The 25,334-nt window shown below is 52.9% G+C and overlaps 11 protein-coding genes across 11 annotated transcripts; 6 read left to right on the forward strand and 5 right to left on the reverse strand.

The window, feature by feature from the left end:
* Window positions 1–158: 158 nt before the first annotated feature.
* ALT_8435 (uncharacterized protein) lies at window positions 159–761 on the reverse strand (the record flags this gene model as incomplete). The annotated part of the gene is made up of 1 exon (XM_033556977.2): window positions 159–761. The coding sequence occupies one exon, from the start codon at window positions 759–761 to the stop codon at window positions 159–161; it is 603 nt and encodes a 200-aa protein (XP_033412868.2).
* A 1,328-nt stretch (window positions 762–2,089) lies between these two features.
* On the reverse strand, window positions 2,090–3,855 carry ptcF (type 2C protein phosphatase ptcF; the record flags this gene model as incomplete). The annotated part of the gene is made up of 3 exons (XM_033556978.2): window positions 2,090–2,201; window positions 2,278–3,291; window positions 3,344–3,855. 3 exons carry the CDS (start codon window positions 3,853–3,855, stop codon window positions 2,090–2,092), a joined length of 1,638 nt encoding a protein of 545 aa, XP_033412869.2.
* A 557-nt stretch (window positions 3,856–4,412) lies between these two features.
* ALT_8437 (transcriptional repressor TCF25 family protein) lies at window positions 4,413–6,638 on the forward strand (the record flags this gene model as incomplete). Its single annotated transcript, XM_033556979.2, has 1 exon — window positions 4,413–6,638. The coding sequence occupies one exon, from the start codon at window positions 4,413–4,415 to the stop codon at window positions 6,636–6,638; it is 2,226 nt and encodes a 741-aa protein (XP_033412870.2).
* Window positions 6,639–7,497: 859 nt separating this feature from the next.
* On the forward strand, window positions 7,498–8,553 carry ALT_8438 (PQ-loop repeat-containing protein; the record flags this gene model as incomplete). Its single annotated transcript, XM_033556980.2, has 4 exons — window positions 7,498–8,120; window positions 8,172–8,221; window positions 8,288–8,346; window positions 8,401–8,553. 4 exons carry the CDS (start codon window positions 7,498–7,500, stop codon window positions 8,551–8,553), a joined length of 885 nt encoding a protein of 294 aa, XP_033412871.2.
* A 728-nt stretch (window positions 8,554–9,281) lies between these two features.
* Window positions 9,282–9,941, reverse strand: rpp1 (ribosomal protein P1; the record flags this gene model as incomplete). The annotated part of the gene is made up of 4 exons (XM_033556981.1): window positions 9,282–9,328; window positions 9,390–9,528; window positions 9,634–9,711; window positions 9,873–9,941. The coding sequence occupies 4 exons, from the start codon at window positions 9,939–9,941 to the stop codon at window positions 9,282–9,284; spliced, it is 333 nt and encodes a 110-aa protein (XP_033412872.1).
* Window positions 9,942–10,390: 449 nt separating this feature from the next.
* Window positions 10,391–12,193, forward strand: ALT_8440 (DUF2408 domain-containing protein; the record flags this gene model as incomplete). Its single annotated transcript, XM_033556982.1, has 8 exons — window positions 10,391–10,610; window positions 10,701–10,782; window positions 10,848–10,872; window positions 10,936–11,214; window positions 11,284–11,450; window positions 11,527–11,740; window positions 11,796–11,981; window positions 12,032–12,193. The coding sequence occupies 8 exons, from the start codon at window positions 10,391–10,393 to the stop codon at window positions 12,191–12,193; spliced, it is 1,335 nt and encodes a 444-aa protein (XP_033412873.1).
* A 501-nt stretch (window positions 12,194–12,694) lies between these two features.
* ALT_8441 (aconitate hydratase ACO2) lies at window positions 12,695–15,195 on the forward strand (the record flags this gene model as incomplete). The annotated part of the gene is made up of 2 exons (XM_033556983.2): window positions 12,695–12,739; window positions 12,841–15,195. The coding sequence occupies 2 exons, from the start codon at window positions 12,695–12,697 to the stop codon at window positions 15,193–15,195; spliced, it is 2,400 nt and encodes a 799-aa protein (XP_033412874.2).
* Window positions 15,196–15,493: 298 nt separating this feature from the next.
* On the forward strand, window positions 15,494–16,773 carry ALT_8442 (iron-containing alcohol dehydrogenase; the record flags this gene model as incomplete). Its single annotated transcript, XM_033556984.2, has 2 exons — window positions 15,494–15,841; window positions 15,889–16,773. The coding sequence occupies 2 exons, from the start codon at window positions 15,494–15,496 to the stop codon at window positions 16,771–16,773; spliced, it is 1,233 nt and encodes a 410-aa protein (XP_033412875.2).
* Window positions 16,774–17,065: 292 nt separating this feature from the next.
* ALT_8443 (nuclear import receptor PSE1) lies at window positions 17,066–20,678 on the reverse strand (the record flags this gene model as incomplete). The annotated part of the gene is made up of 5 exons (XM_033556985.2): window positions 17,066–17,273; window positions 17,329–19,826; window positions 19,888–20,063; window positions 20,124–20,346; window positions 20,496–20,678. 5 exons carry the CDS (start codon window positions 20,676–20,678, stop codon window positions 17,066–17,068), a joined length of 3,288 nt encoding a protein of 1,095 aa, XP_033412876.2.
* A 760-nt stretch (window positions 20,679–21,438) lies between these two features.
* Window positions 21,439–23,687, reverse strand: ALT_8444 (CBS and PB1 domain protein; the record flags this gene model as incomplete). Its single annotated transcript, XM_033556986.2, has 4 exons — window positions 21,439–22,242; window positions 22,296–22,390; window positions 22,449–23,322; window positions 23,475–23,687. 4 exons carry the CDS (start codon window positions 23,685–23,687, stop codon window positions 21,439–21,441), a joined length of 1,986 nt encoding a protein of 661 aa, XP_033412877.1.
* Window positions 23,688–24,451: 764 nt separating this feature from the next.
* On the forward strand, window positions 24,452–25,309 carry ALT_8445 (40S ribosomal protein eS26; the record flags this gene model as incomplete). The annotated part of the gene is made up of 4 exons (XM_033556987.2): window positions 24,452–24,474; window positions 24,690–24,817; window positions 25,009–25,111; window positions 25,204–25,309. The coding sequence occupies 4 exons, from the start codon at window positions 24,452–24,454 to the stop codon at window positions 25,307–25,309; spliced, it is 360 nt and encodes a 119-aa protein (XP_033412878.1).
* Between the last annotated feature and the right edge of the window lie 25 nt (window positions 25,310–25,334).

Raw genomic sequence — 25,334 nt, forward strand, 5'->3', positions numbered from 1 at the left:
AAGAATGAGCTCACCAGTGATAGGCTGAAGAAGAGCTAAGGCAGAGATAACCTTTCAGGGCCACACGGGTCAAAATGGCTTTCCGCTCGTGCTGATGCCGCCTTAGCGACGCTCAGGTATGTGGCACTTGCTTCCGATGACTAGACTCAAGACACGCTCTACACAGGCGGCGGAGCCCCGTGCAAGTCGGTGTACGTGCCGCTTGTGTAGTCAAAGAAGCGATAGTTTGGAATCTGGCGAGGGACCCCAGTTGCTCGTCGAGTGCGGGCCCAGCCCTGGCCCCATTCCTGTGCCACTGTATCGCGCTCTCCCCAATCAAGCTCTTGAGGGCTCCTGTCGTCCACACTGAAGAATGGGTCAGGGTCATGTCCAAGGCCAGATAGCCACTTCAAAATGATTTCCTCGCGTGTCATTGGACCTTCAGGTGCAGCAGATTCAACTGGGACCCCACCTCTATCTTCGGATACAGTGTCAGTCTCCACTGGGACTTGAACATTCTCGTTCTCAGTCGCTGGGTTGACTCCGTCCGGGATTGGGAATCCCTTATTCTCCTTTTCGGTGACATCGTCGTGAAGGTCAATCCCGAGTCCATGATTGTTGAGGTCTTGGACATTGTCGTTGCCAGCTCCAGCGTCTTTGGCTGGTGATTGTGCGTTCTCAGACTTGTCCTCGGGGGTCACAAGAGCAAGATGCTCGATTCCAGCGTTGTATGTGACCCAAAAGCTGAGATACTCATCCTCCTCCAATCTGAGATCTTCCATGTTGGTACTGCTCTTTAAGAGAAATGCTCCCCGAATCAGCCGTGGACTCAAAGCTCCATTAGTCAGGCTATGACTTACCCGGCTGGACGGTTGAACGCTGCTCTGACTTCGAATGGCAAATGCCGCAGACTTGAAGGAACGATCTTATTGGAATTATCAACGGGCAAGATCACAGAACAGGACACTCAGTCAAGAGACGAAACACAACTGGGCTCTTTTCAAGTTTTCGAGCTGAGTTGTAGTATGTGAACAATTCCAAAACACAAGGGGATTTCGACTTGCTTCTTCCAAAAAGCACTATTAGCTGGACAAGGTGTCTGGAAGAGAAAAGACTCCGAGGTCGAGAAAGAAAGAGGGATAGGGACAGAACATGAATACAAAGGGTGTGAGAGGTGTGCGGCAAAAGGTCCAGGAAGCTATAGTCACTGTGCTTGCAGAAACTTGCTCGCCCTCTTTCCCAAAAGGGTCGTGATTGACGCTATCTGAGACGACACCTTTCTCTGTATGATGTCGTTGCAGAGTAGTATAGTGCTCTCTCTCTTGTATCTACTAAAAGAAGACGTCTAAAATTCACTATAATCACATTCCTACTTCCTGAAGCACCTTTAGCCATCTACAGATCAGTCTGCATACACCAATAGCAGACCCTAACAGCCATACATCTGAATACATCTAAGGAAACGCCTTCTGCAGCAGTCTAGAGACCAGCACCTTAAGTATAGTCCTGAACTCTCTTCCTGGGCAAAGATGGACGATACCTTGGCTCCGTCAGGTCTATACTCACTGTGGTGTTTCAGGGCATGCCTCCTCACGTGGCTTCACTGTTCCCCAGGTCCACGTGGGTCCACGTGACTCATAGTACATGGCCTCGCTGCCACCCTCATAATAAACTCCCTAGTGAATTTTTCTCTAAATGTCATTTTCTGGCTTTTAACTTTTTTTAACCTATCCATGGATCTTATTAGCGAAATGGTTTTCAATGCGTGTTAGGACTTATATTCATTCTTGATCAAAGGTACATGGAGCAGGGTACTCCAAGACCAGAATCATATCCTTAAGATTGCAAATCTACCATGTTGAACAGTTTACGAGTATTGCCACTGCAGTAGTATCACGAACGCCAGACCCAAGAACCACGCCAGCATATGCACTGGAAAATAACTCGGCCAAACCCAAGAGAGTCACTTGAGAGTTTCATCCGATGGTATCCTCCCCAGAAACAAACAGTAGAAAGTGAAGACCACGTAGAAGAAAGTGGCGTCCCTGCGCTAGAGGAAAATGTAAATCGGATGCTACGATGCTACTGGTTCGACAAGGTATCGATGCTATCATAGCTTGGCCTTCTGGTTTTCCTCCGATGCGCTGGCTTCCTGGTTGACGGTGATGGTCCGGTTGTCGGGGCCGTCACCGAAGAAGATGACCTCGACGGTAATGTCATCGCTGGTGAATTTGTCAGTTCATTTTCAAAGATAGAGATTGTGGCGCAAAGCTCGAGGGATAATGGAGTATTGCTTACCGGTATCTGCGGGAGTACGGACTAGGAAGCGTGAGCAAAGCGCAAACCATGTCCCTGTCCTTGCCACCCATCGCGTTGCGCACGAGATGAGTTGCTGCGTTCTTATCTTCCACGACAAAACGACTGGCGACGCCCGAAATGTCGTACTGCTGCTGACGGATCGGACGGCGCTGGCCTTCGGTGGTCGTTTCCTTGGGTGCCTCTACGGGCAGATGCTTGTCGTCCAAGCCAAACCAGCTCTGCAGCCACGCCTTATTAGTTCCGTTGCTGCCAGCCCGCTGCTGGTCAACCCATTGGCCCACAAGGCCAACGACTTCTTCATTGCTCAGCATTTCCCAAAGGCCGTCCGTAGCCATAACGACAAAGTCACCCTTACTAGGCTCAATCTTCGTGGTCGTGATGACAGGTTCGGCGGTGACATAAGGAGGAGTCTTCAACAGGGGATGAGGGGTCCTTCCGAAAAACTGCTTCTTGATTTTCTCCTGGGTCTCCTTGCTCCACTTGTAGAATGCATCTCCAAAGGAACGGCTAGGCTCCAGTTGGCCGAGAATTCTTCCGTTACGCACGACGTTCGGTTCGCCGGGATGCTCGTCCCGCAGACGCTTCATTTCTGAAGGGGTGCCGCCAGTCTGGTCCTCAGAAAGTGGTGTTGCCGTCCATTTTCCGGTAGGTCCCCGGCGGCCAAGAACAGCTCTTGAGTCACCAGCACAGGCAACCTTGAGGTCTTTGGACTGCGAGTCATAGAATGCAAGCAGAGCACAGGATCCGGAGAGAGCGGGGGCAAGCAGCTCGGCAGCGGCTCGGCGGGAGTTGGATTTGAGAACCTTATCGACACTACTATGCACGATATCGTTATCAAGGCGGACAAATGCTTGCTTGATTGCCCCGTCCACGGCTTCGGATGATGGGCTAATAAGCGAAGGATTGGTGGCTGCAGCCTTGTAGGTCGTGTTCAGCTCCCGGGCCACGTATGAAATCAGAACATTGCGCAGTTTGGCCGAGGTTGTCCATCCCCTAGCTCAGACGTTAGAACTTGCAGGTATGGTTTCTTAAAAAGCAGGCTTACGAATGACCATCAAATACAGCCCAGAACATCCAATCACTAGTCGACTCGCCTTCGTTCGCCGCAGCTACGGAGGAAGGCACTTCGACAATCTTCTCTGCATGATCATCCTCGATCGGCGAGTTGCTCGGAACCTGGACGACATCGTATCGCACGACACCTTTGCCCCTGTTCACCATAAAAGACTGCTCATTCCTCCTCAACTTCTGTGTCGCCTGTTCAGGCGTCAACATCTCCAGAATTCGGCGGTCGGAATCGTCAGTCTGCTTGTAAAGAGGCTGGTCTCCAGATAGTGTTGCCGTGTAGAACTGATCATTATCCACAAGGATCGCACGTCTTGTAGATTCCGCGGATTCCTCAGCGTGCACTCCTGAAGATGCGTCTGTAGCTATCGACCGTGTCTGCGATGGGGACGTCACAGGGCTCTGCTGAGAGTTGCTACCCTGATAAGCGTACCAAGCGCCAGATGCGACAACCGTCGATATCACCGCAACAGAAAAGTTTCGGAGATGCATCGATGATTGCAAGGTCGCTGGAATGAAGGAGGGATGTCGTCCACGGGAGGAGAGCCGGAGACATAGAGGCTGATTATGGGAGAAAGACACAGCGCACGGTTTCCTAGCGCCGACCTTCCATACTGGTACACGACGAGCAGTACGGAAAGTCTGTAGGGCCAGGCGACGCATTGAACTTGCGGTAACGTTCAGACAATTGAGAAACCGTAGGATCCAGCGAGGCTGGTACGGAAAAGGAGAATGGATTGTTCGCTGTTCGCCCTGACCAGAAACATGGAGAGCGGTCCCAGGCATCAAGGCATTCCGGGAGATGATAACGTCATGTGATAGATAACGTATCGTTTGGTAATATTGAACGAACTTGGTAAGATACCGTACAGTAATCTATGGAGTCCCGCACTAAGCCTAAGCGGGCTGTGTCGTCATGTCTGCGGTCTTCGTTTGTTCTCCAAATATCTGCCAGAAACAGATCATTTGAGGATTGATCGCCATCAAACCATTATAAGGTTAGGTATAACTGACATAGAGTCACGTCGTCCTCCGCAACTCGATCCTGAATGTCCTCCCGAGCGATTCGCAAGCTGCAGAAGCTTCGCGAACAAGAACTGCAACAAGCCCACCTACATGCGGAGCAAGATAACGATGAGTCGGATGAGTACGAGCCAGTAATCCGGCCCTCAAGGCCGAAGCTGAATGCTTTTGATCTCCTCAACGCTGGTGACGATGAGGATGAGGAACGCGAGTCTGATCACGATATCGAAGAGACGGTGACTCAGCCGCCGGATGATGTCCCTGCCCGCGCAAAATCCGCAGATTCTAGTAAGAAGAAGAAAAAGAAGAACAAGAAGAAGAAGGCGGCAGTGGCAAAGGTCACGGCCACAGGAGGAGCTCCCGGTGCCAAATCAGATGACGAGCTGGACGAGATCGATCGAGCTCTGAAGGAACTAGCTGTTGAATCCAAGGGTACTGACAGTCAAAAGGCTGCAGCTGTGTCCCCAGAGAATGTCCGCTGCGCATCATTTCCCAAGACACCAGAGGAGCTGCTCTCTATTGAGCCTAAATTCCTCAACGCCATGAATGAGATGCGAAGATTGTTTGGGAATGTCGTATTGGAGAGTTTCGACGAAGAATCTGGGACAGGTCGCAGGAGAGACAGAAATAGGGAAATGGTTGATCTGGGTCGCGCTTTGACTGGTAGGTATAGTCCTGCCAGCAAAGGTCTAAGTCTAGCAGGGACTACGCAGCGACGGAATGTTCTCATGCAGGGAAAAGACGAGTGGCCGCGCGCTCCCAGTGGTGGTTTGGGAATGGAGCTGGTAGAAAAACTACCCACTGGAGCTACGAAATACCAGATTGTCCACAACTCTGCGTATACAGACGTGCAAAGGCAATTTGATATGTGCGTCGAGTCTATGGATCCGCAACGAATGATACACCTCTTGCAATATAACCCGTACCACATCTCTACTCTCCTTCAAGTGTCCGAGATAGCAAAACATCAGGGCGATCATGCCGTTTCCGCCGATCTCCTCGAGCGAGCACTGTTCAATATCGGGCGCTCAGCTCACTCATCGTTTGGCAATCGCTTAAAGGAAGGTCAGGCAAAACTTGACTTTGTCCACATGGCAAATCGTGAGCTATGGCTTGTGGGTTGGAGGTATATTGCGAATCTTGGGATGAAAGGAACATGGAGAACAGCATATGAATGGGCTAAGCTACTGTTGAGCCTGAATGATGACGACCCATATTGCATCAGGCTTCTGATCGACCATCTGGCGCTCCGGGGCAGAGAATACTCGCACTTTGTCGATTTGTGCACTCAAACTAGACTGACTGAGGACTGGGCGCTATTGCCCAATATCCAATGCTCACTCGCACTGGCATATCTTCGGTTGAACAAACCAAAGGAATGCCGCGAGCAGCTGCGTCGTGCCATGTTGAGGTATCCATGGGTATTCTGTAAGCTTGCGCAGGAGTTGGATATTCAACCCATGCCCAAACGCATATGGGGCAAGATGCCTCCGACGGACGCCCACGAATTGCTCACTGAGCTCTACATTGCCAGAGCCAAGGACCTCTGGAATACTCCTGAAGCGGTCTCCCTGATTGTGGAAATTGCCGACACTCTTCCAGATGAAGAAGAGCCCATCGAACCTCCGGAAATCACTCTAGACATTGCACGCCATGTCGTCCTCTCGGATATTCCCCGCGTGACAACACATTTGCCTGGACGATTTGTATCGGGGCGAATTTCAGCATCTGATCCTCTCCCGCCTTACGACTCTGAGGCTCATCGGCAGCAATCGGACCCAACGCCATCCTACTTGGCGCAGATGCCAGAAGTAGGCCGACCACAATGGCTTCGCGATCTGCTAGACCAGCTGAACAACGGAGCGCTTCATTTTCCTCGATTCCACGGGGGCGACAATGAAGAGATCCGCGATAATGACATATCCGCCAACGATCGGGAAGAAGCTGGTGGCGAGCGCCAACATCCTATGGCCGGCCAGGGAGCATCACTAGAGCAGTGGCTTCTGGGAGATGGTATGCAGAGCTTGCAAGCCTTTTTGAATCAGTACGGAGTCGATCGTGGTAACTGGGGTGATGTGGTCGACTACTCTCCCTTGACGGAGTATCTGGACGGTCTTGATGCTGTGCAGCCGGATGAGGCACGATACGAGTTACTTCATGGGCGAATCAGAGAGATCATGGGTGATATGGTTGTTGATATGCTCGAGAATGAGCTTGAACTTCAGCAGTATGACGACGAGGACGAAGTCTGATCATAGTTCCTGGACTCGGTCAACTGGTTGTATATACCCTGTATAGCACTAAAAGTCGGTCGACTTCTCCCGGCCTGCAATATATTGATTGATCATCTGTCAAAGCAAGGTAGCTATTATGTTGGAGTATGCAGTCATTCTGCGGATATGTTCGTCCAGATATATACTTCTGCAGCGATAAGACTCAGCACTACTGTCTACATATATGTGCACCACGATGTGACTAAAACATGCTAATACGAACCACAGGAGCGGTCCCTCCAACTATAAGGTATACTCTCGAGGTTACATCTCATAGGATACAGAATGACTTCAATTTCCATAGTGATAATAGAACGCCTTACTGACAGGCAGCCAATCCCAGTGCTCGCTTAGTCACAATCTCTTATCGGATGCGGCCACCAAACGGGATTTAGTACTCCGTAGAGAGAGTGCTAAGAGCTGCTATTAATATAGAATCGCATCAAGGAAAATCTTCATTTTTCGCTTTGAAAACTCTTCTTGTTTCAAATAGCCGAAAGCCGAAAGCTGGATGTACTTGGACTAGTGACTAGACTCGTTCCGACTGAGACGGCGTCGATTGGCACTCAAAGTTTTCCGAGCTTGTTCTGTGTCATTGATTGTTCCTTCACTTGCTTTCTTTTCTGCAATCGCAGGGCTCGGGTCGCAGAATCGTAATGTCCCTCCTACTGGCGCTGGGAGATATCCCTGCGGGAAATTCTGTCCCGATCACACCGCGTGAAGCTGCCTCTGGTCTTCTGGGCTCTATCTCCTTGACCTGTTGGTTTTTCTTACTGGTATGGCTCGCAGCGACCTGGTTATCGCGATCATCCATTCGAACAAGACAAACAAGAGTTCAATGCTGATCGCAACCCCCGTGCAGGTTCCCCAACTCATTGAAAACTACTGGAATGGCAATGCTGAAGCCATCTCGCTCCTCTTTCTCTTCGTCTGGTTCATTGGCGATATCACCAACCTGATCGGAGGCGCTTGGGCCGGTCTCGTCCCCGTCATTGTGGCCATTGCGGTCTATTTTTGTATCGCGGACGGTGTGCTCATCGCGCAATGTCTGTACTACAAAACCCGCAATGCTCGTCGCGAGAGTTTGCTTCGTCGTCGGCGCTCCTCCTCCGTTACCCCCGACCCGACCACCCCTTTGCTCGGCCGTCGATTCAGCGACACCCTAGAACGGGGTCCGGCTTCGCGACGCCGATCTATGACGTCGCAGCGTAGCGGGCGTGGCAGTCACGGTCACCCTGACGATGCTCTAGCCAATATCATCGAGGAGAACGAGGTTGGCCGGAGCGCTTGGGTGAAGAACTTCAGCAGTGTCCTGGCAATCTGCGTCATCGGCATGGCCGGTTGGACGGTCGCCTGGCAGACCGGGGTCTGGCACCCAGCCCCGAAGGAGCGTAATGGAGGCGTGGATACGGCAGCTGGCGCGCAAGTGCTGGGCTATATCAGTGCCGTTTGTTACCTGGGGTGAGTGTGCCTTCGGACGGAAATGGAGCTGAACTGACGGTAGGCTTCTAGTGCGCGGCTTCCTCAGATCTACAAGAACTATTGCGACAAGTCATGCGAAGGTATGTGCTTTGACCTTCAAGACAATTCATACAAGAAAGCCCCCTTTTTACTAACCTTTTCATAAGGACTTTCATTGCTTTTCTTCATCCTCTCTTTGATGGGCAATCTTACCTATGGCGCTGGCGTAAGTAGAAATCTACTACCCATCATACCTCACCCCCGGCCTAACCATTCGCAGATTCTCTGCCATTCAACGGATAAGAATTACGTCGTGACAAACCTACCCTGGCTAATTGGCTCTTTGGGCACGATGTTTGAGGATGTGGTCATTTTCATACAATTTCGCCTTTACGCCGAGCAGAGTCCTCAGCTCACGACTGCAGTGTCGTGATATCTCGCTCTTCGCTGCAGCATACGACTTTACGCTTAGCAGCGGCTGATGTACTATCCTAAGTATGCTCCTTTTTTATATATTGTCATGTCCTGTGCTGTATTCCGACAAAAGTTCTGCTGTTTTTCTTTTCTTTTCGCTCCAGGGGTGACGGAGTATGTTCTGCAGGTTTGGCACGGCGTTGGTGGTTCGGTTGACTGGAAGATTGCTAGAACGGTGTATTTCAAACAACTTATACGTTGTATACTGCGCGAAACATGAGGACACAGGGATTTACGAGGTGTATACAATGGGACAATTGCAGCAGAAGGAATCCTTTGTTCATGGTCGCATGACAGACATAGCATGAGAACTGGGCAACTATGCTAGAAAAGTATCTAGCATCAAGTAAATGGCAAAAACTTTTTCTCAGAACCTATTATGATTCTAACCGAGGGCGGCCACAACGATCTCGCCCTCGGCAGATATGGATATGCCAATTCTCCCTTTACTTGACGGCCCGAAATCCTAGCGTCATCCGTACCGGTACCTCTGTCACGACGGAACCCATCATGCAAGCAAAGCGCCCAGTCCCACCAGATGTCCTCGTCCGTTTGATTCTTCTTTTTTTCCCTTTTTGGTCTTCGTGCAGTCGCGTTGTATCGGGTACAAGAGATTCGAGTGATGTAAGGAGATAGGAGAGAAACGAGGAAAAAAAAGAAAACAGAACGTCGAACGGATTAGGACGTTTAGTCGAACAGACCGAAGCCCATGTCCTCGTCGGACTCCTCCTTCTCTGTACAAACGATCAGTGTTCCTGTTCCCAAAGCCCAGTCTCACAAGTATCGAGTCTTTACCTTCTTCCTTCTTCTCCTCAGCAGCAGCCTCGGCGGGAGCGGCAGCACCGGCAGCAGCACCGCCAACGGCAGCGGGGGCAGCAGCACCACCGGAGCCGACGTTGGTCAGGAGGTCCTTGATGTCCTTGCCCTCAAGAGCCTGAGAAAAAAGAAGTCACAGCGTAAGCGTTTGTCCAGATCGCGGGCCCAATTTTTCGTTCCATTGTCACATAAGATTGTTGCGAAAAGGTGGTGCAGTATTTACCTTGGCGAAGAGGGAAGTCCAGATGGGCTCAACATCGGCGACCTTAGCAGCACCGAGGAGGGTCTGGATCTTGTCGGCCTATAATCGCAGAAAAACCATGAATCAGCCCAGTTCCTTGTTTGCCTTGCAGTTTCGTAGCCGTTTCTGAATTTTTCCTCCTCTGCCCGTGCAATCCATCCAAAGTTGTTTGCCAATTCCATGCCGCAGATAATTCGAGAAATTCATGGACCAATACGTACGGTGATCTCGACGCCATCATCGGCGAGGATGAGGGCGGCGTAGGAGCAAGCGAGCTCGGCAGTAGACATGGTGGTCGACGGGTTGGACTTGACAGGGAGTCTCGAGAGGGATGGGGATAGGAGGAGAGAGGAAGAGGAAGACGGAGACTTTTTTTTCTACTGTCTTGTCGATGGAGATGGTCGGGCTGGCACTTGTTCCCAGAGCGGAAGTTGTGTGTTTGGTGCAAAAGCCCTCGCTTAGGGCTGTCCCGATCGGGATTAGTCCCAAAGCTTTCCCGTGATTCTGCCCTAGTCCCAATGGGGAAAGGATGATGCCATCATAGAAACACCCCTCCTCATTCCGACAGCTTCCAATCTACTAGTACCTAGAGGGGTTATCGGATGTCTGTACTGGTGTCTACTCCACACGGCCGACTCTTCTTTTGACTTGGTGCATAATTTTCGGATTCTGTACCACTAACCGACCTTCTTATATCGGTTCGACATTTCCATTCTTTTTTCTCTCTCCTATTGGCATCATGGACTCTCCCGCGGTCCCCGTCCCCTTCGACCCGCAGGAGCAGCCGATTTTGGAGCGTCTTCTCCGCACCAGAGATGCACTCTTGCTGCTAAAACAAGACAAGTCGTCCTATATCAAATCTCGCGATGTGCTCCCACTATACGAGGAAGTGATCTCAGAGGTGGAAAAGCTCAATGCTGTGCGGAAGGAACAAGACCGCCGGCTGATACACAACCGACGTTAGCATCTGAGTGGGCCTTGCGCGTAATATAGTCGGTCTGGCGAAAGATGGGCTAACGATTGCGATCTTTTTGATCGATTCTTTCTAGTCGACTACGTACTCGACGACTGCTTTCAATTGATCTCGTTACTGTTCTTGACCGTGGGAAGGAACAATGAGGCTCCCGCAGTGTATGTTTCCTGAGTCGCCTGTGGATTGTCGTGTGTTTGTCTGAACTAACATTACCTGACGATAGATACTCGCTTGCAACAACTGTCAAGGTATAGCGTTCCTTTTTGAGCTGTCTCCGCCATACAATTCTGTTTCCTGACCTGTTCGATTAGCGCCTGCTTGACCACCTCGAAGAGGCTGGCTTTTACAGCTCAAAAGATCTCAGCTCGATCACCAAGACCCTGACCAACATGAAGGAGACAGTCGAGCGTGGTCGAGACGCATATTCCCCAGCCTTGATGACGCTCTTGGAAAGTCGACTTGAACAGTGTCAATTGAAGTTGGATAAGTTGCGGAGTGGCCTTGAATCCATGAACCCTGAGCTAGCACCCATCCACGAGACTCTCGTTTCAGTCTTGCGGTCGACAGCGGCAGCTAATACTCGATCAAAGGTAGTCCCTGAAATTTGGGGTGTCTTTTGGAGGGAATGAGTGGACAAGCTAATGGTGCGTGGTTTCTAGTTCTCCGCAACGGAAGTGATCAATCTTCGGAAGCAGTTGACGAAAATCCAAGACACAATGAAGGACGGTTACTTCGTTGGAGCAGATGGCAGGCCCCTAGAAGGGCAAGACGGGGTCAAGCAACTGCTGGACCGGTGCTGGCGTTGGACCGAGATTGTGCTGGAACGGTCAGACCGCCCATTCCTCTGCCTAGGATCTCGCCATGGCGGGTAGTGACCGAGTGACTGACTGTTTGTCTGATAGAGAGGGAAAGATTGACGAGCGCTTCCGCGACCAATACGAACGACTGCTGGAGATTCGTAACCAGCTGGACCGACTCTCCGTAACTCAAGCCTGGTCTCTTCGGGAGACCGACCTTTTCGGATATCAGCGGAAACTCGACCGTATTGATGAAGCTCGGGTCGATGGAAATTTTGTGGATGCTGAAGGGCAGCCGGCAGATCTCCATGCGCAGCGTGTAAGGATTAAGCACGCTGAAACTCCTGATGAGGCTTGTCGCTGATTGCTGGTAGACATTACTATACCTCATTCGGAGGAGCTACGCCTATATCTACGCACTTTTGATCTCTTCGGAACCCGTATCTGAGGCTTTGTTGCCAGTCTACAATCAGCTGCAGACCTTGCGACGATGTCTCCTGGAAGTCAAAGAGTCGGGAGGTGTCTCGAATTCTCGAGAATTGTACCCATACAGTATGAAGGTGAGTAACCTCCAGCTTCCCTGCAAGGCACAGGAGTTGACATCGCACAGCTCAACTCCATTGACAACATGCGAGTTGACGGCAAATTCTACATGGGAAACGACATTCCCGAAGGACAGGGCAGCGTTAATGCGCTGCTAGCTGAATGCTATGATATCGTATGGGAGCTGCGGGCGGCTGTACCTGAAGAGGAAGAGAGAAACAGCGCTTAATTCTCTGCTGATGATACTCCTTGTATCTTGCACCCTTCTTTCATGTACCAACGGGTTGAAATTTGGTTCTCTCTTCAATGTTTGCGATTTTCTCCTGAGATTTTAGTTCAGGCGTTTGTCTGGGCGCTTTTGGGATGATATGGCTCTTTAACAGAAATGATTTGTCACCATTCTGCAATCTTGATTAGAGTAGCTGATATGAGTCGTAACACTACGAATCTTCTCTTCAAATACCTAATATCTACCTAGCTAGACAGATACCACTACGTTGGATGCCTAAGATACCTTAATACCTGGGTGATACCTTACCTATCTACGGGTGTGACAAGAACGTAACGTATTGTAAGATCTATGCCAGGCCCGGCATCGGCGTACTCATAACCAATCAGATTGCGGCTAAATAAGTAAGCCGAAAAGCAGCAAAAAAAAGGGCATTAAATATTGCCATCTCCCGAGCGTTGTCTTCTTTCTCCGCAATCCACACTTCCACAGGCCGTCAAGATGGTGAGGCAGCTTGTCTGGCAGCGGGCTACCGCCTCTCGCAGGGTAGGTTTTCCCCGTGCTTTGTCAATGGCTACTGGGTGCAATTTAAGGCTAGAGACAATTGTCTTCTCTCCCCTACTATGACTAACTCCACTGCCCCATAGCTGGCCCCGAAATGCCTCTCCCCGCAACAATTGTTCGCACGACGTGGTCTAGCCACTGAGGCATCGGCCGCACGCATGCCGCCTTACCCTAAGATTGTGCGGAATCTCGAGCAGGTTCGGAAGGTGTTGGGATCCTCGCGTGCCCTCACCCTGGCGGAGAAGATCCTCTACGCCCACCTGGACAACGCGGAGGAGTCCCTGTTGACGGGCACTAACAATGGAAAAGACATTCGGGGCAAGGCCAACCTGAAGTTGAAGCCGGACCGAGTGGCGATGCAGGATGCGTCGGCCCAGATGGCGTTGTTGCAGTTCATGTCCTGTGGCCTGCCGTCAACCGCGGTGCCCGCCAGTATCCACTGCGACCATATGATTGTGGGTGAGCGTGGCGCGGACACCGATCTGCCTGCCTCTATTGAGGGTAACCGGGAAGTGTTTGACTTCCTTGAGAGCGCCGCTAAGCGCTACGGTATTGAGTTTTGGCCCCCCGGTGCGGGTATCATCCACCAGAGTGTGCTGGAGAACTACGCGGCTCCTGGTCTGATGATGTTGGGAACGGACAGCCACACACCTAATGCGGGAGGGTTGGGAGCTATCGCTATCGGTGTCGGTGGTGCAGATGCTGTGGATGCATTGGTGGATGCTCCCTGGGAATTGAAGGCGCCTCGTATTCTGGGCGTGCGACTTGAGGGTAAGCTGAGCGGCTGGGCCTCTCCCAAGGATATCATTCTGCATCTGGCTGGTAAGCTCACCGTCCGAGGTGGTACCGGCTATGTGATTGAGTACCATGGACCCGGTGTTGAGACGCTCAGCTGCACCGGTATGGCTACCTGTTGCAACATGGGTGCGGAGGTCGGAGCCACCACGTCGGTCTTCCCCTTCTCCCCCAGTATGGTTCCCTACCTGCAGGCGACGCACCGAGGCCATGTGGCCCAGGCGGCGGCCGAGATTGCTGCATCTGGCCCCAAGAATCTTTTGCGGGCGGACGATGGTGCAGAGTACGACCAGGTGATCACAATTGACTTGTCAACGCTGGAACCTCACGTCAACGGACCCTTCACTCCGGATCTGTCCGTGCGTCTATCTGACTTTGCCAACACCGTCCGCGAGAACAAGTGGCCAGAAGCTCTTGGTGCTGGGTTGATCGGTAGTTGCACCAACAGTTCCTACGAGGACATGACTCGCGCAGAGGACCTGGTCAAGCAGGCGTCAGCGGCTGGCCTGAAGCCAAAGGCGGACTTCTTCATCACGCCTGGCAGTGAGCAGATTCGGGCCACTCTGGACCGTGATCAGACCCTGTCTTCCTTCTCCGAGGCTGGCGGCACCGTCCTGGCCAACGCCTGCGGACCCTGCATCGGGCAGTGGAAGAGAACCGATGGTGTCACCAAGGGCGAGGACAATGCCATCTTCACCTCCTACAACCGTAACTTCCCGGGACGCAATGATGGCAACCGACGCACCATGAACTTCCTGGCGTCGCCAGAGATTGTGACCGCCCTTGCCTACTCGGGCAGCACCACCTTCAACCCCATGACGGACACTCTGAAGACCCCGAGCGGTGAAGACTTCAAGTTCCGCCCTCCCCAGGGCTCTGACCTTCCCAGTGCTGGGTTCGCCGACGGCAACCCTGCCTTCCAGCCCAGCGCTGGTGTCCCTGACGCCTCGGTCGAGGTCATTGTTTCCCCCACCTCTGAGCGTCTCGCTTTGCTGGAGCCTTTTGCTCCCTTCCCTGAGGGCGAGCTGTCGGGCTTGAAGGTCCTGTACAAAGTCAAGGGTCAGTGCACAACCGACACCATCTCCGCGGCCGGTCCGTGGTTGAAGTACAAGGGCCACCTGCCCAACATTTCCGCCAACACTCTGATCGGGGCGGTCAACGCTGCCACGGGTGAGACGAACGTTGCGTACGACGACGCTGGCAACAAGCACTCGATTCCCGACCTGGCTGCTCAGTGGAAGGCCGAGGGCATTGAATGGCTGGTGGTGGCTGAGGACAACTATGGCGAGGGTAGCGCGCGTGAGCACGCGGCGCTGCAGCCACGGTACCTGGGCGGCCGGATCATCGTGGCCAAGAGCTTCGCGCGCATCCACGAGACCAACCTGAAGAAGCAGGGCGTGGTTCCTCTGACGTTCGCCGACAAGGCCGACTACGACCGCATCGACGCATGCGACCAGGTCGACACTGTCGGACTGTACGAGACACTGCAGTCCGGCGGTCAGGGATCAATCCAGCTGCAGGTCACCAAGAAGAACGGCCAGAAGCTGACGATTCCGGTCAATCACACTCTGAGCAAGGACCAGTGTGGCTTCATTCTAGCGGGAAGTGCCTTGAACTTGTTGGCCAAGCGGGCACATCAGTGATTCATATACCGGTGATAACTGGACAAAAAAGAAGTTGTATACATCTCTGGGTATTGGAGGCGTTCGCGTGTATGTACGTTTCTGTCTGTTATAAGATATCCAATCGAACAGTTTGAATTCAATTTTGTGGCATGCATGATGCATGATGCAGTCTCAGTCGACCGTTGCTTGAGCCTAGAAATCAAGGAATCTCCCTAGCCCCGCGTCTCATCCTCAGCCTGCAGCTGTATGCACTTTCCGTTCATCACCGATTATACATACGCCAACTTTCATTATCTAGAGACCAGTCTCACTCGAAATGCCAGAAACTTTCCGTCCAGCCTTTGCCGACCGGCCGCGTCCGCTGCTCTCGTACGGAATTCAATTCCCCGCCGCTGCCGCCCAACATGCCGTCGTCGGCACTTTCGGAGCCTCAAAGATCTACATCATCTGCTCAGGCTCGCTGGCCCGCAACACAGATGCTTTGGACCGTCTGACCGCGGCGCTGGGTCCGGAAAAGGTTGCAGGCCGCCGGATCGGCATGCAGAGCCATACGCTATGGTCCGAAGTCCTGGAAATCGTGCACGATGCGCGCCGAGTCGAGGCTGATTTACTCTTGACCCTGGGCGCAGGCAGTCTGACCGACGGAGCCAAGGTCGTTGCATTGGTATTCCTCCCACACTTTCTCTCAAAGTAAGTAATTAACAAGCACAGGCTCTTGCAAACAACGTGCAGACAGCATCCGACCTCGCAACTCTAGCCACAGGTCCCGACCAACGCGCCGACATCCACGCACCCGCCATCCCCATCATCTCCATCCCCACCTCCCTCTCCGCAGGCGAGTACTCCAACTTCGCCGGCGCAACAGACGACACCACCCGCCGCAAGCACTCCTTCCAAGCGCCGACCCGCGGGCCCCAGCTCGTCATCCTCGACCCGGACCTCGCAACCACCACCCCGCCATCCATCTGGCTGAGCACCGGCATCCGCGCCGTAGACCACTGCGTCGAGACGCTGTGCGCCACGGCGGGGACCACCAAGACGACAGACGCGCACGCCATGCACGCGCTGGAGCTGCTCGTCCCAGGCCTGCTGCGGTGCAAACATGACAGCGCCGACCGCGACGCACGTCTACAGTGCCAGCTTGGCGCGGTGAACGCCATGGCGGCGTTGACGGGCGGGTCGTCGGTCGAGCTGGGCGCCAGCCACGGGATAGGCCATCAGCTTGGGCCATTGGGGGTCGGACACGGCGAGACGAGCTGTATCCTGCTGCCGGCTGTGTGCAAGTTCAATGCGAAGCACGGCGCCAATCGCGAGCAGCAGGAGCGGGTGCGGGAGTTTCTTGTGCGGAACGCCGAGGTGGCGCGCGTGCTGCGCGATCGGGGCGTCGATGCTTCGTCGGCGGATCTGGGTGATGTCTTGGATGCGGTTATTCGGGAGCTGGGGATGCCGCGCTCGTTGAAGGAGGTGGGGGTGGGCCGGGATGCGCTGGACGAGCTGGCGGCCAACAGTCTGCATGATCGCTGGTGCAAGACGAATCCCGTGCCGTTGACGGAGAAGGGGCAAGTCCTGGAGATCCTGGAGATGGTCGTGGAGTGATTGTGGCTATTATAAAGCCGTACTTTGATGATGTTTATGATGACACATTACCGAGATGATTTACCAGAGGACGAAGATACTGTCTATTTCAATCCAAAATCATGGTTTGTGACTCACGAGATAAATAATCCCTCGAGGGATCAGACTCTCGCACAACGCTGTATAGAGATTCATCACAGGAATAAAAAAAAACAACAAACGACAAATCATAACTGCCAGTTGTATTCATATACTTGCATGCATATCGAGATTCATACCGAGAGACAAAGGGAAACAACAAATTATAAAAGGCTCACTGGAAGTAGCTTCGCACCGCAGCCTGGTTGTCAGGGCTCACTCCTGCCAGGATTTGCTCTGCATTCAACGCTGTAGCGGCCACCAGTTGCTTGGCCGAGTTGGCCACGCGTCCTGCTGTCTGGCCCTGTAGCGTCTCCGCTTCCAGAGCCTGCACGATGTATCCAAACACCTTGTCGGCATTCGACATCACCACCGGGTTTTGTCTGTTCAATGGTCAGTCAATCACAGAGCACATCACCGAACGGACAACAAACGTACTGGTCAATCAACTGGGCAAGGAAGGAATAAGCGTATGGAGCAGCCTCCTCATCGTAGGTGATCGGAAGTGTGTTGATCCAGTTCGCCACGATCTCCTGCGCGTTCTGCACCTTGCTGGGGTTATAGTGCAAAATCTTGGCGATACTGGCCGAGGCGTTCTCGGTCGCAAATACATGCTCCTCTGTACGAGCTTGGTTGATTTGTGTCACCTGGAACAGGCTCGGGATGCTGGCAGCAACGAAGTCGCTCCAGGCAGGGCCACCCTTCTGAGCGGCAACACCGACTCCGTAAGCCGCTGCCTGCCGGTTGGCGGCATTCTCATCGCGCAGACCCGCGGCCAAGGGCTGCATGATATGGTCCTTGTAATTCCATGACTCGGGGCCGCAGAACTCGAGCACGTCGTCCATGATGCACAGAGCCCATTGCCGTTGGGTGGGGTCCTGGCTGGTGATGAACGCATCGTAGAATGGCAGCAAGCGTTGCCATGAGGGTAGGAAAGTTGTGCCCTGGTTCTTAAAGATGGTGTGGAACGCCTTGTTCATGTCGCTCAGCAGGTTCTGGTCGTCCTCAACCGCATACTCGTAGTCGAGGTCCTCTTCGTCACCCTCTTCGGTATCGGCGCGCTCCTCAAGACGAGCCTTCACACGGACCTGGTAATCCTCCAGCGTGGACTTGGCAGATTCGATGAACGCTTCCATGTGCTGCGGGCTCAGGCAGTTCTTGCCAACCACTTCGACGGATTCGTAGAAGCACTGGTACATCTCCGCCAGAGTGTCCACTGTGGGCTCGGCGCTCAGAACCTCAATGATCTTCTCAGCTACCCTGTTCCACATGGCAGCGAATCCGGGAGACTGAACACCGTGCGCCTTCTTGTACGAGTTCAGGAGCTGAGGGATGAGCTTGGCGGACGAAACCCGCACAGGGTCGTGGAAGAAGAACGCAAGTCCAGGCACGGCAATCTTCTCCATCGTCTCCAGCACGAAGGGCTCAAAAGCAGCCTCCAGGATCTGAGCGTAGATGGTAATCAGCTCGATGGCGGTGTTCTTGTCTTCCAATGCGCTGGTCTTGATACCAATGATCTTGCCCTTTAGGGGGACCAACTCCCAGCCCTCATCCTGTTCAACTTGGTCAATCTGGTCCTCATCATCCAACAGCTGGATGTCGGCCTTGGCAGCCGCAACCGACAGAAGAGGAGGCATGACAGCTGGCAGGTAAGGGACAAAGTCCTGACCAAGAACGCGGCACATACGGCCCCAGCAGTGGAGCAAGTACTGCGACTGCGGGTCGTCCGCATCGACAATGTTCTGTTGGATGTTGCCGAGCAGCTGCACGAGGTTCAACGCATCCTGTCCCATCTTCTCCTTGCCCACGGCCAGAGCAATCAGAGTCGCGCACTCCATAGCCTTGGCACGCAGCAGACGGTACTCCTTGGATTGCTCCTCCTTCAGGACGTTAAAGAGCAATGGCATCAAGGTCTCGTAGAATTGATCGAAGGCGTTCTCCGCCGAGTCGGCAATGGTGGCAATTGTGGACAGCGCTTGTTCCTGCACATAACGTTTCTCGCTGCGCAGAAGCTGCAGCAGATGTCTCAGAAGGTCGGCAAGGTACGGCTCGAGTACCTTCTTCTCTGCTTCTTCGCAGAAATTGACCAGAGCGGCGGCCGCGTGGGCCTGAACTCGTGGCTCAGCACTATCCAACACGGGGATGATGTTGTTCAACACAACGTTGTGGTACTTCTCCTGCATCGTTCCGGCGAAGTCGGTGCTCATCTGGCCGAGGGCGTTGCAACCCGCGTAACGGACACGCGGATGAGGGTCCTGGAGAGCCGGGACAACCAGGGCCAGCACTTGATCGAGCTCACCGACCATCAGGTCACGGCAACCCTCGGAAATGGCGGAGATGGCCATCAGTGCTGCGTGGCGATCGCGCCAAGCGGAGGACGACATCATGCGGGGGATCCAGGCAAAGGTCGCCGGAAGGATAACCTGGCCGCCAAGCTTGTTGGCCAAACGGTCCATGCACTGTTCGCCAGCAACATGGTTAAGGTCGCTCTCCTCCAAGTCCAGGTCCTCGGACGCATTCCATTCCGAAGCATCGTCATCGTCAACTCCAATATCGGTCATCAAGCTCAAACATTGAGTGACCATCTCCTGAGCAAACTCGGGATCCTTCTTGCACATCGAGGGGGCGTAATCGGCAAACGTAGCCATCAGCTCCAAGGCATTCTGGCGAACCTGATCGCTGAGGTCCTTGTCGGCAATCACACTAATACTGAACTTGACCAGGTTATTGAACATGGCCTTGAACATCTTTGGGCAAACCTCGGCAAGCTCAATGAGAGCCAAGAAGGAGGAAGATAGCTCCTCGCTCTCGGAGGACTCCTTCAGAGGAGGTAAAATGTTGAGCATGTCGGGGACAAGTCCGAAGAACTTGGGCTGAGACTTCTTGGAGATAGACCGGAAGAACGAGGCGAAGGCCTCCATAGCAGCAATGCGAACCTACAAGCGCAATGGTCAACCAGGACTCTCGCGAACGCTGTGCTGAAGGGTCGCAACATACAGTGACAACATCATCCTTGAAACCCTTGCCGAACACGCCTGAAACGGCATCCTCGTGGTTCTTCTCGATGATACTGGGAGTGGTCGAGAAAATGCGGAAGGCGGCCTCCCGTAAACCTGCCTCGGGTGACTGGCTGGCCTGGAAAAGCACGCCGAGAAGCTCGGGCCATTGATCGCCTAAAGAAGACAATTTATCAGATATGAAATCCTTTCCACCACCCATGAAATTGCGCATACCGTTATCGGTGTATTGTCTGGCAACCTCCGCCACTGCATCGCCAATCTTTTTCCGGACATCAGTCCCAGATTCGGTCGTCAAACAGCTCACCAACTTCTGTCGGATGACCAATCTCTGTTCCCCGGAGAGTGTTGAGAAGAGTTCCTTGGCCTCATTTGTGACCGGGTCTTTCCTTGTCTTGGTCGCGATTCTTCTGAAAAGCACGGCGGCGAATGTACGCGTCTGCGGGTGAAGATTAACCAAAATCAGTCGAATTCAGCAAGACGCGGGCACAGCGTTTAAGTTCGTAATGGGAAGAAGGCTTCCAGTCTGTCTCTCTGCCTACACCAGACACGGTCCCCATATCCCCTGACAAAACTTGTATCACTTACTACTGTATCCTCCGCACCCTGAATCTGCTCGGCCAGGCCCATAAGAAGAACATCCGGACGGTTCTGGATCCAGTCATTATTCAACTGTTCTTCCGCCTGAGTACGGACCGTGTTATCGGGTGTGGTCAACGCGCGCAGCAGCTGGGACAGCGCGGAGTGAACCTCGGGTGGGAGCAGCGACATGTTGATCGCTCGTCACGTAGAAACGATAATTCAGCTGTAGATCGACTGTACCCCGTTTAGGAACGGCGGTGAGTGTGTGTATCCAGCGCTGAAGCTGGGCTGGTGGATGGGGACTGTATTCCCTTTTCTGGTTGTTATTATTTTTTTTCTTTGGTGGGGGTGGACAGAAGCTGTAAGTACAAACTCCGTTGAACGGTGTCTGTTGAAAGACTAAAGACTAGTGTGATCTGACAAGATAAGGCCGATAATCAAATCCAGAAATATGCACAGTACAAGTGCAAGCTCAGCATTCCAGCTCGACAAGGGAGCTGCTGGCGAACAGGAGGGGACAATTCAGGGCGTCGTGAGCGATGTGGGATGGACCAGTTGAAGCCTCAGAAACCAAAAAATAATTCCAGCCATCGAGGGAGCACCGCACTAGGCCTAATTGGGAAGTCTCAGGCATCCAGGCATCAATGCACTTTTGACACCGCCATGTGGTTTCTACTGAGACGCCCTTACAGAAGTTCAATAACAGAAATACATATTCTTGAGACAGATTTTCATGCTTCTAGGGAAAACTATATGCATTGCTAATATGCCCTCACTAAAACACTAACGGTATCCGAACAGTCACACTTAGATTAAATGAAGATGGTAATGGAGAATGGGAAAATGAAGGAGGGAAGAGGTCGCACTTGGGATAGAGTAGATTGACAGATATACATAATGTGCTTGCCGTTCATCGGACTAACCACGCTTTGGAAACCGGTGTCATCGTCTATCGACTTGTCGCGCGGCTGAGGATGAATACTCCAGCAATAACTGCTGCCAGGGTTACGATGGCACCTGGAAGTAGAAGCTCATTGGGTACGCCGGCGATGAACTGCTCCTCGGTGGGACGTGTTGGGTACGACTGGTGGGCCTTGGGGATAAGCGGCTCCTCGGAGAGCCGCTCCTCAGCAACAACAGAACTTTTCTCTTCGACGACTCTGGCCGGAGCAGGCTGGGGATCCAACGTTGCCGGAATTGGGGGCTGAGCGGGGTCGTGCACAAAAAGATCCACCTTATCACGGTGTGAGCGACGGGCGAGACTGACGGCATCTGCCAGATCCTGATCGGTGGTGATAGAAACAGTGTCACCCTCATTGTCCAAGTAGCTCAACGCGTAACCGGTATTGCTGAGTTTGCCCTCCTCGACGGTGGCTTCACCTCCGACGGCCTCCAGCTCGTTGCCTAACTTGGCTGTGACTTGGGCGACTAAGTCAGCGACCCCAGCGGAAGTGACAACATTGACTCTGTGCACGCGGCCGCTAGGAGCCTTGAATTTGAAGGGGAACGGAGTGCTCTCGTCGTGGTTATGGTGATGGTCGTGATATTCCGAGAGCTCATCTCCGCCGTGGTGGGACGCGGATTCGTTAGGGAGCACACTGTCGACACCCTGTCTAGGTGATTCCGGGCTGAGAACGGAACGATTCGGCGCTTGGTGGCTGCCAGACACCATTGAATCGGACTCATGATCCATTGACAACCAGAATTTGTTCCATGCGGGGCCCTCATCGTCATGCGATTGCATGGAGTTGATCTTGCATCTCTAGTCAGTTGAAAGTCATAATTTTCGGAAAGACTTTGACTAACCTGCTCAAGAGTAGCATAAGTGAGCTTGAGCACATCCACCATGCCGACAATCTCGCCCGTCTCGTTCATAACAGGCAAATTCAGGTAGTGACCATCTGGAGTAGAGTGGGTTAGCCAATCTGTTGCAGCCTCAGAGAAACCGAGGTCACGAACCATGCATCTTGCGGAGAGCGGCTTGGATGCTCATATCAGCAGGAGCAAAATCGGGATGTGGGGTCATCACACGGACGACACTACAAGTGGCAGGGTCCAGTCCTGGAGCAATTACACGCAAGACAATATCCTTGCTGGTGAAGATACCGGTGATGGAGCCCTGGTCCTGCACGAGCAGAGCAGTTGTGTGATGTTCCTTCATCAGAGCCGCGGCGTCCCTGACAGAAGTGCGCACAGATACTGTAGTCGGAGGCATGCCATCCAGGACACTCTCGAGGGTCGGGCCGGACATTTTTGACCGCAGTGCTTCTACGTATTGGATAATTTGCTGAGGCTGGGTGGAGCCTAGTTCTGTCTGCACACCTTCCAAGGCATCGTAGAGTTTTCGGGAAGAGCTGTACGCACGCTCCAGCTTCTCCATCGCGTCGTAGAAGCACTTCGTAATGTCGAGGATACCGGAGATGTCCTGGTTCTCATCCATAACCGGCAGATGTCTAAAGCCCTTTCTAACCATGAGATCCAGTGCGTCCGTCGCGCTGGTGTCGGTTCTTGCACACAGAGGGTTCTTCGTCATGATCTCGGCAACAGTAATTTCGCGAGCCTTTTGACCGTTTCCGACCACACGGAACGCAAGATCCTTCGCAGTGAAAATACCAGCGATGCGATCATCATCGTCTGTGACAAGAACGCAGTCTTCTCTCTTCGCGGCCATCAGTTGTGCGGCTTCTGCAACGGTAGTGTTGGGTTTAATCTGAAGGGCTTGGCTAGGCTTCAAAGCCAGCACGGTTCCTGGGGGAGCTTTGCGCGTGCGATGCGCTCTGGGAGCCTGGTGCCTCTTTTTATTGAGGTCCGCCTCCATCTTGCGTCGAATAGCCTTCATAACAGCGCGTTAGAATTCATTCCTATGCCAGCAATCGCTGTTCGCTACGGGTCTGTGGGAGACCATAAACAAGGGGCTAGGAGGGAATAGAAGGCCGTGCAACTAGAAATTTTGAGGCCAAGAATAGGCCACCAGGGAATACTGACCTCATCTCGCTTCGATTGGGTTTGTCTTTGCCTGCTTGCAGCACTCATGGTGGAACTTCCAACGTCGCTGGACGGTGTGTGCGTTGAAGCTGCAGTTTCTGGTCGAGGTCGCGGAATGTGGGATGTAGGACTGTTCTCAAAGTCCGGGAGCCTCCCTCTTCCGAGAGTCTTCTGGCTTGTTGTGCCCCGATAGGTTCCTCCTGCAGCCGACATGGCACCGATCGGTATGGACGGATTTTCGGTGAGGGGGTATCAGGAACCGAGAGAGCTAGATTGTCAGACCTATTCAATGTATAGGTATCAGGAGTCTGAGCACGAGTTACTCGATCAATGTCAGATTCAACAGAGAAGACGAAAGAGACTGTCAGCAGAGATATACAACGTACCACTGAGGATGAGCAGCAGACCACCAGCACGACCCAAGTACAACGAGAAAGATACGGATGAACAGGGGTTGTCTCAAAGGGAGTTCGAGGGTCAACTATTGGCTGTTAGTGAGTTAATAATAACAGCCAGAGTTGGGCAGGATAAACAATGGGTAATAACAATACGCCCCATTCACGGGAGCCACTCTGTTGACACCACAGAGTGGTACGAGTCCCCGTCAGGAATGGTTAGGTACATCCGTGGGCCGTACGTGAGTACCGTAAGACCCGTAATGCTGGGACGACCCGGCCACTAGTCTAATTTAGGCTCCCCTCGACAAGAACTGGATCTGCACGTGATGATCTAATTGGTTTTAGGATGTCAGACCACCAATTTAGAATGCCTTAGTACCTGAGGCACCAGGACTATCCCGTGACCGAGGCTCGCTTAAGGCCATAGGGCTTCCACACAAACCGGCACAACCTCATTCACGACTAGCGATTGAGAGCGTCCAGTGCCTTACGACAACCAAACCCGACAGCCAAGTACGCCGCCTCCCTCCCTCTACAACTCCAAATCTCTGACCGTACCTTGCAGAGAAATCCGTCAAAATGGTCAAGAAGAGGGCGAACAAGTAAGAGCGAATTTCCCTTTTCCTATGTTCAACCCGGTTGTCAAATTTGAAGATCCGCCACCGCCGAAGGAAGCGTCCTGATTTCCCGCCTGTCGAGAATGTCGGCTGTATATGCGGTGCTTTTCATAATGGAATTGAAAGAGGAGGGGAAATTTTGGACCTCAATTTCATGAGTGAATCGATCCATACTGACGTTTCTTGTTCTTTCTCTACAGCGGTCGCAACAAGAACGGCCGCGGCCACGTCAAGCCCGTGCGCTGCTCCAACTGCGCTCGTTGCACTCCTAAGGACAAGGCGATCAAGAGATTCACCATCCGCAACATGGTTGAGTCCGCTGCCATCCGTACGTTCGAGCCCTTGTCAAACCATACCATTGAAGCCACGTCCGTAGTGCGCCGTTGAGATGATTCGGAACTGGATTGGACGGATGGAATCTCTTGGACGCAGCTATCACAATTCGACGCATGACCTGGACGTGGTGGAAATGGAAGCTGATAGACAACGAAGCTGACCAGAGGCCTTCTTAACACACAGGTGATATCTCTGACGCCTCCGTTTTCACCGACTATGCCGTCCCTAAGATGTACCTGAAGCTGCAGTACTGCGTCTCCTGCGCTATCCACGGCAAGATCGTTCGGTACGCACCATCCCGTTTTTGATACAGCTGGGAATCTACATGGATATGCAGCATGAAGGAAAGAATCAGGTCTTACTAACAATCCATTACAGTGTCCGCTCCCGGGAAGGTCGTCGTAACCGTGCTCCTCCCCCGCGTATCAGGTACAACAAGGACGGCAAGAAGCTGGCTCCCCCTCAGGCCGCCAAGGCTATGTAAGGAAGGGAAAAAGAGATGATCAAAT

Source organism: Aspergillus lentulus (assembly GCF_001445615.1).
Source record: "Aspergillus lentulus DNA, contig: Alt16, strain: IFM 54703, whole genome shotgun sequence".
NCBI classification, from domain to species: Eukaryota; Fungi; Ascomycota; class Eurotiomycetes; order Eurotiales; family Aspergillaceae; genus Aspergillus; species Aspergillus lentulus.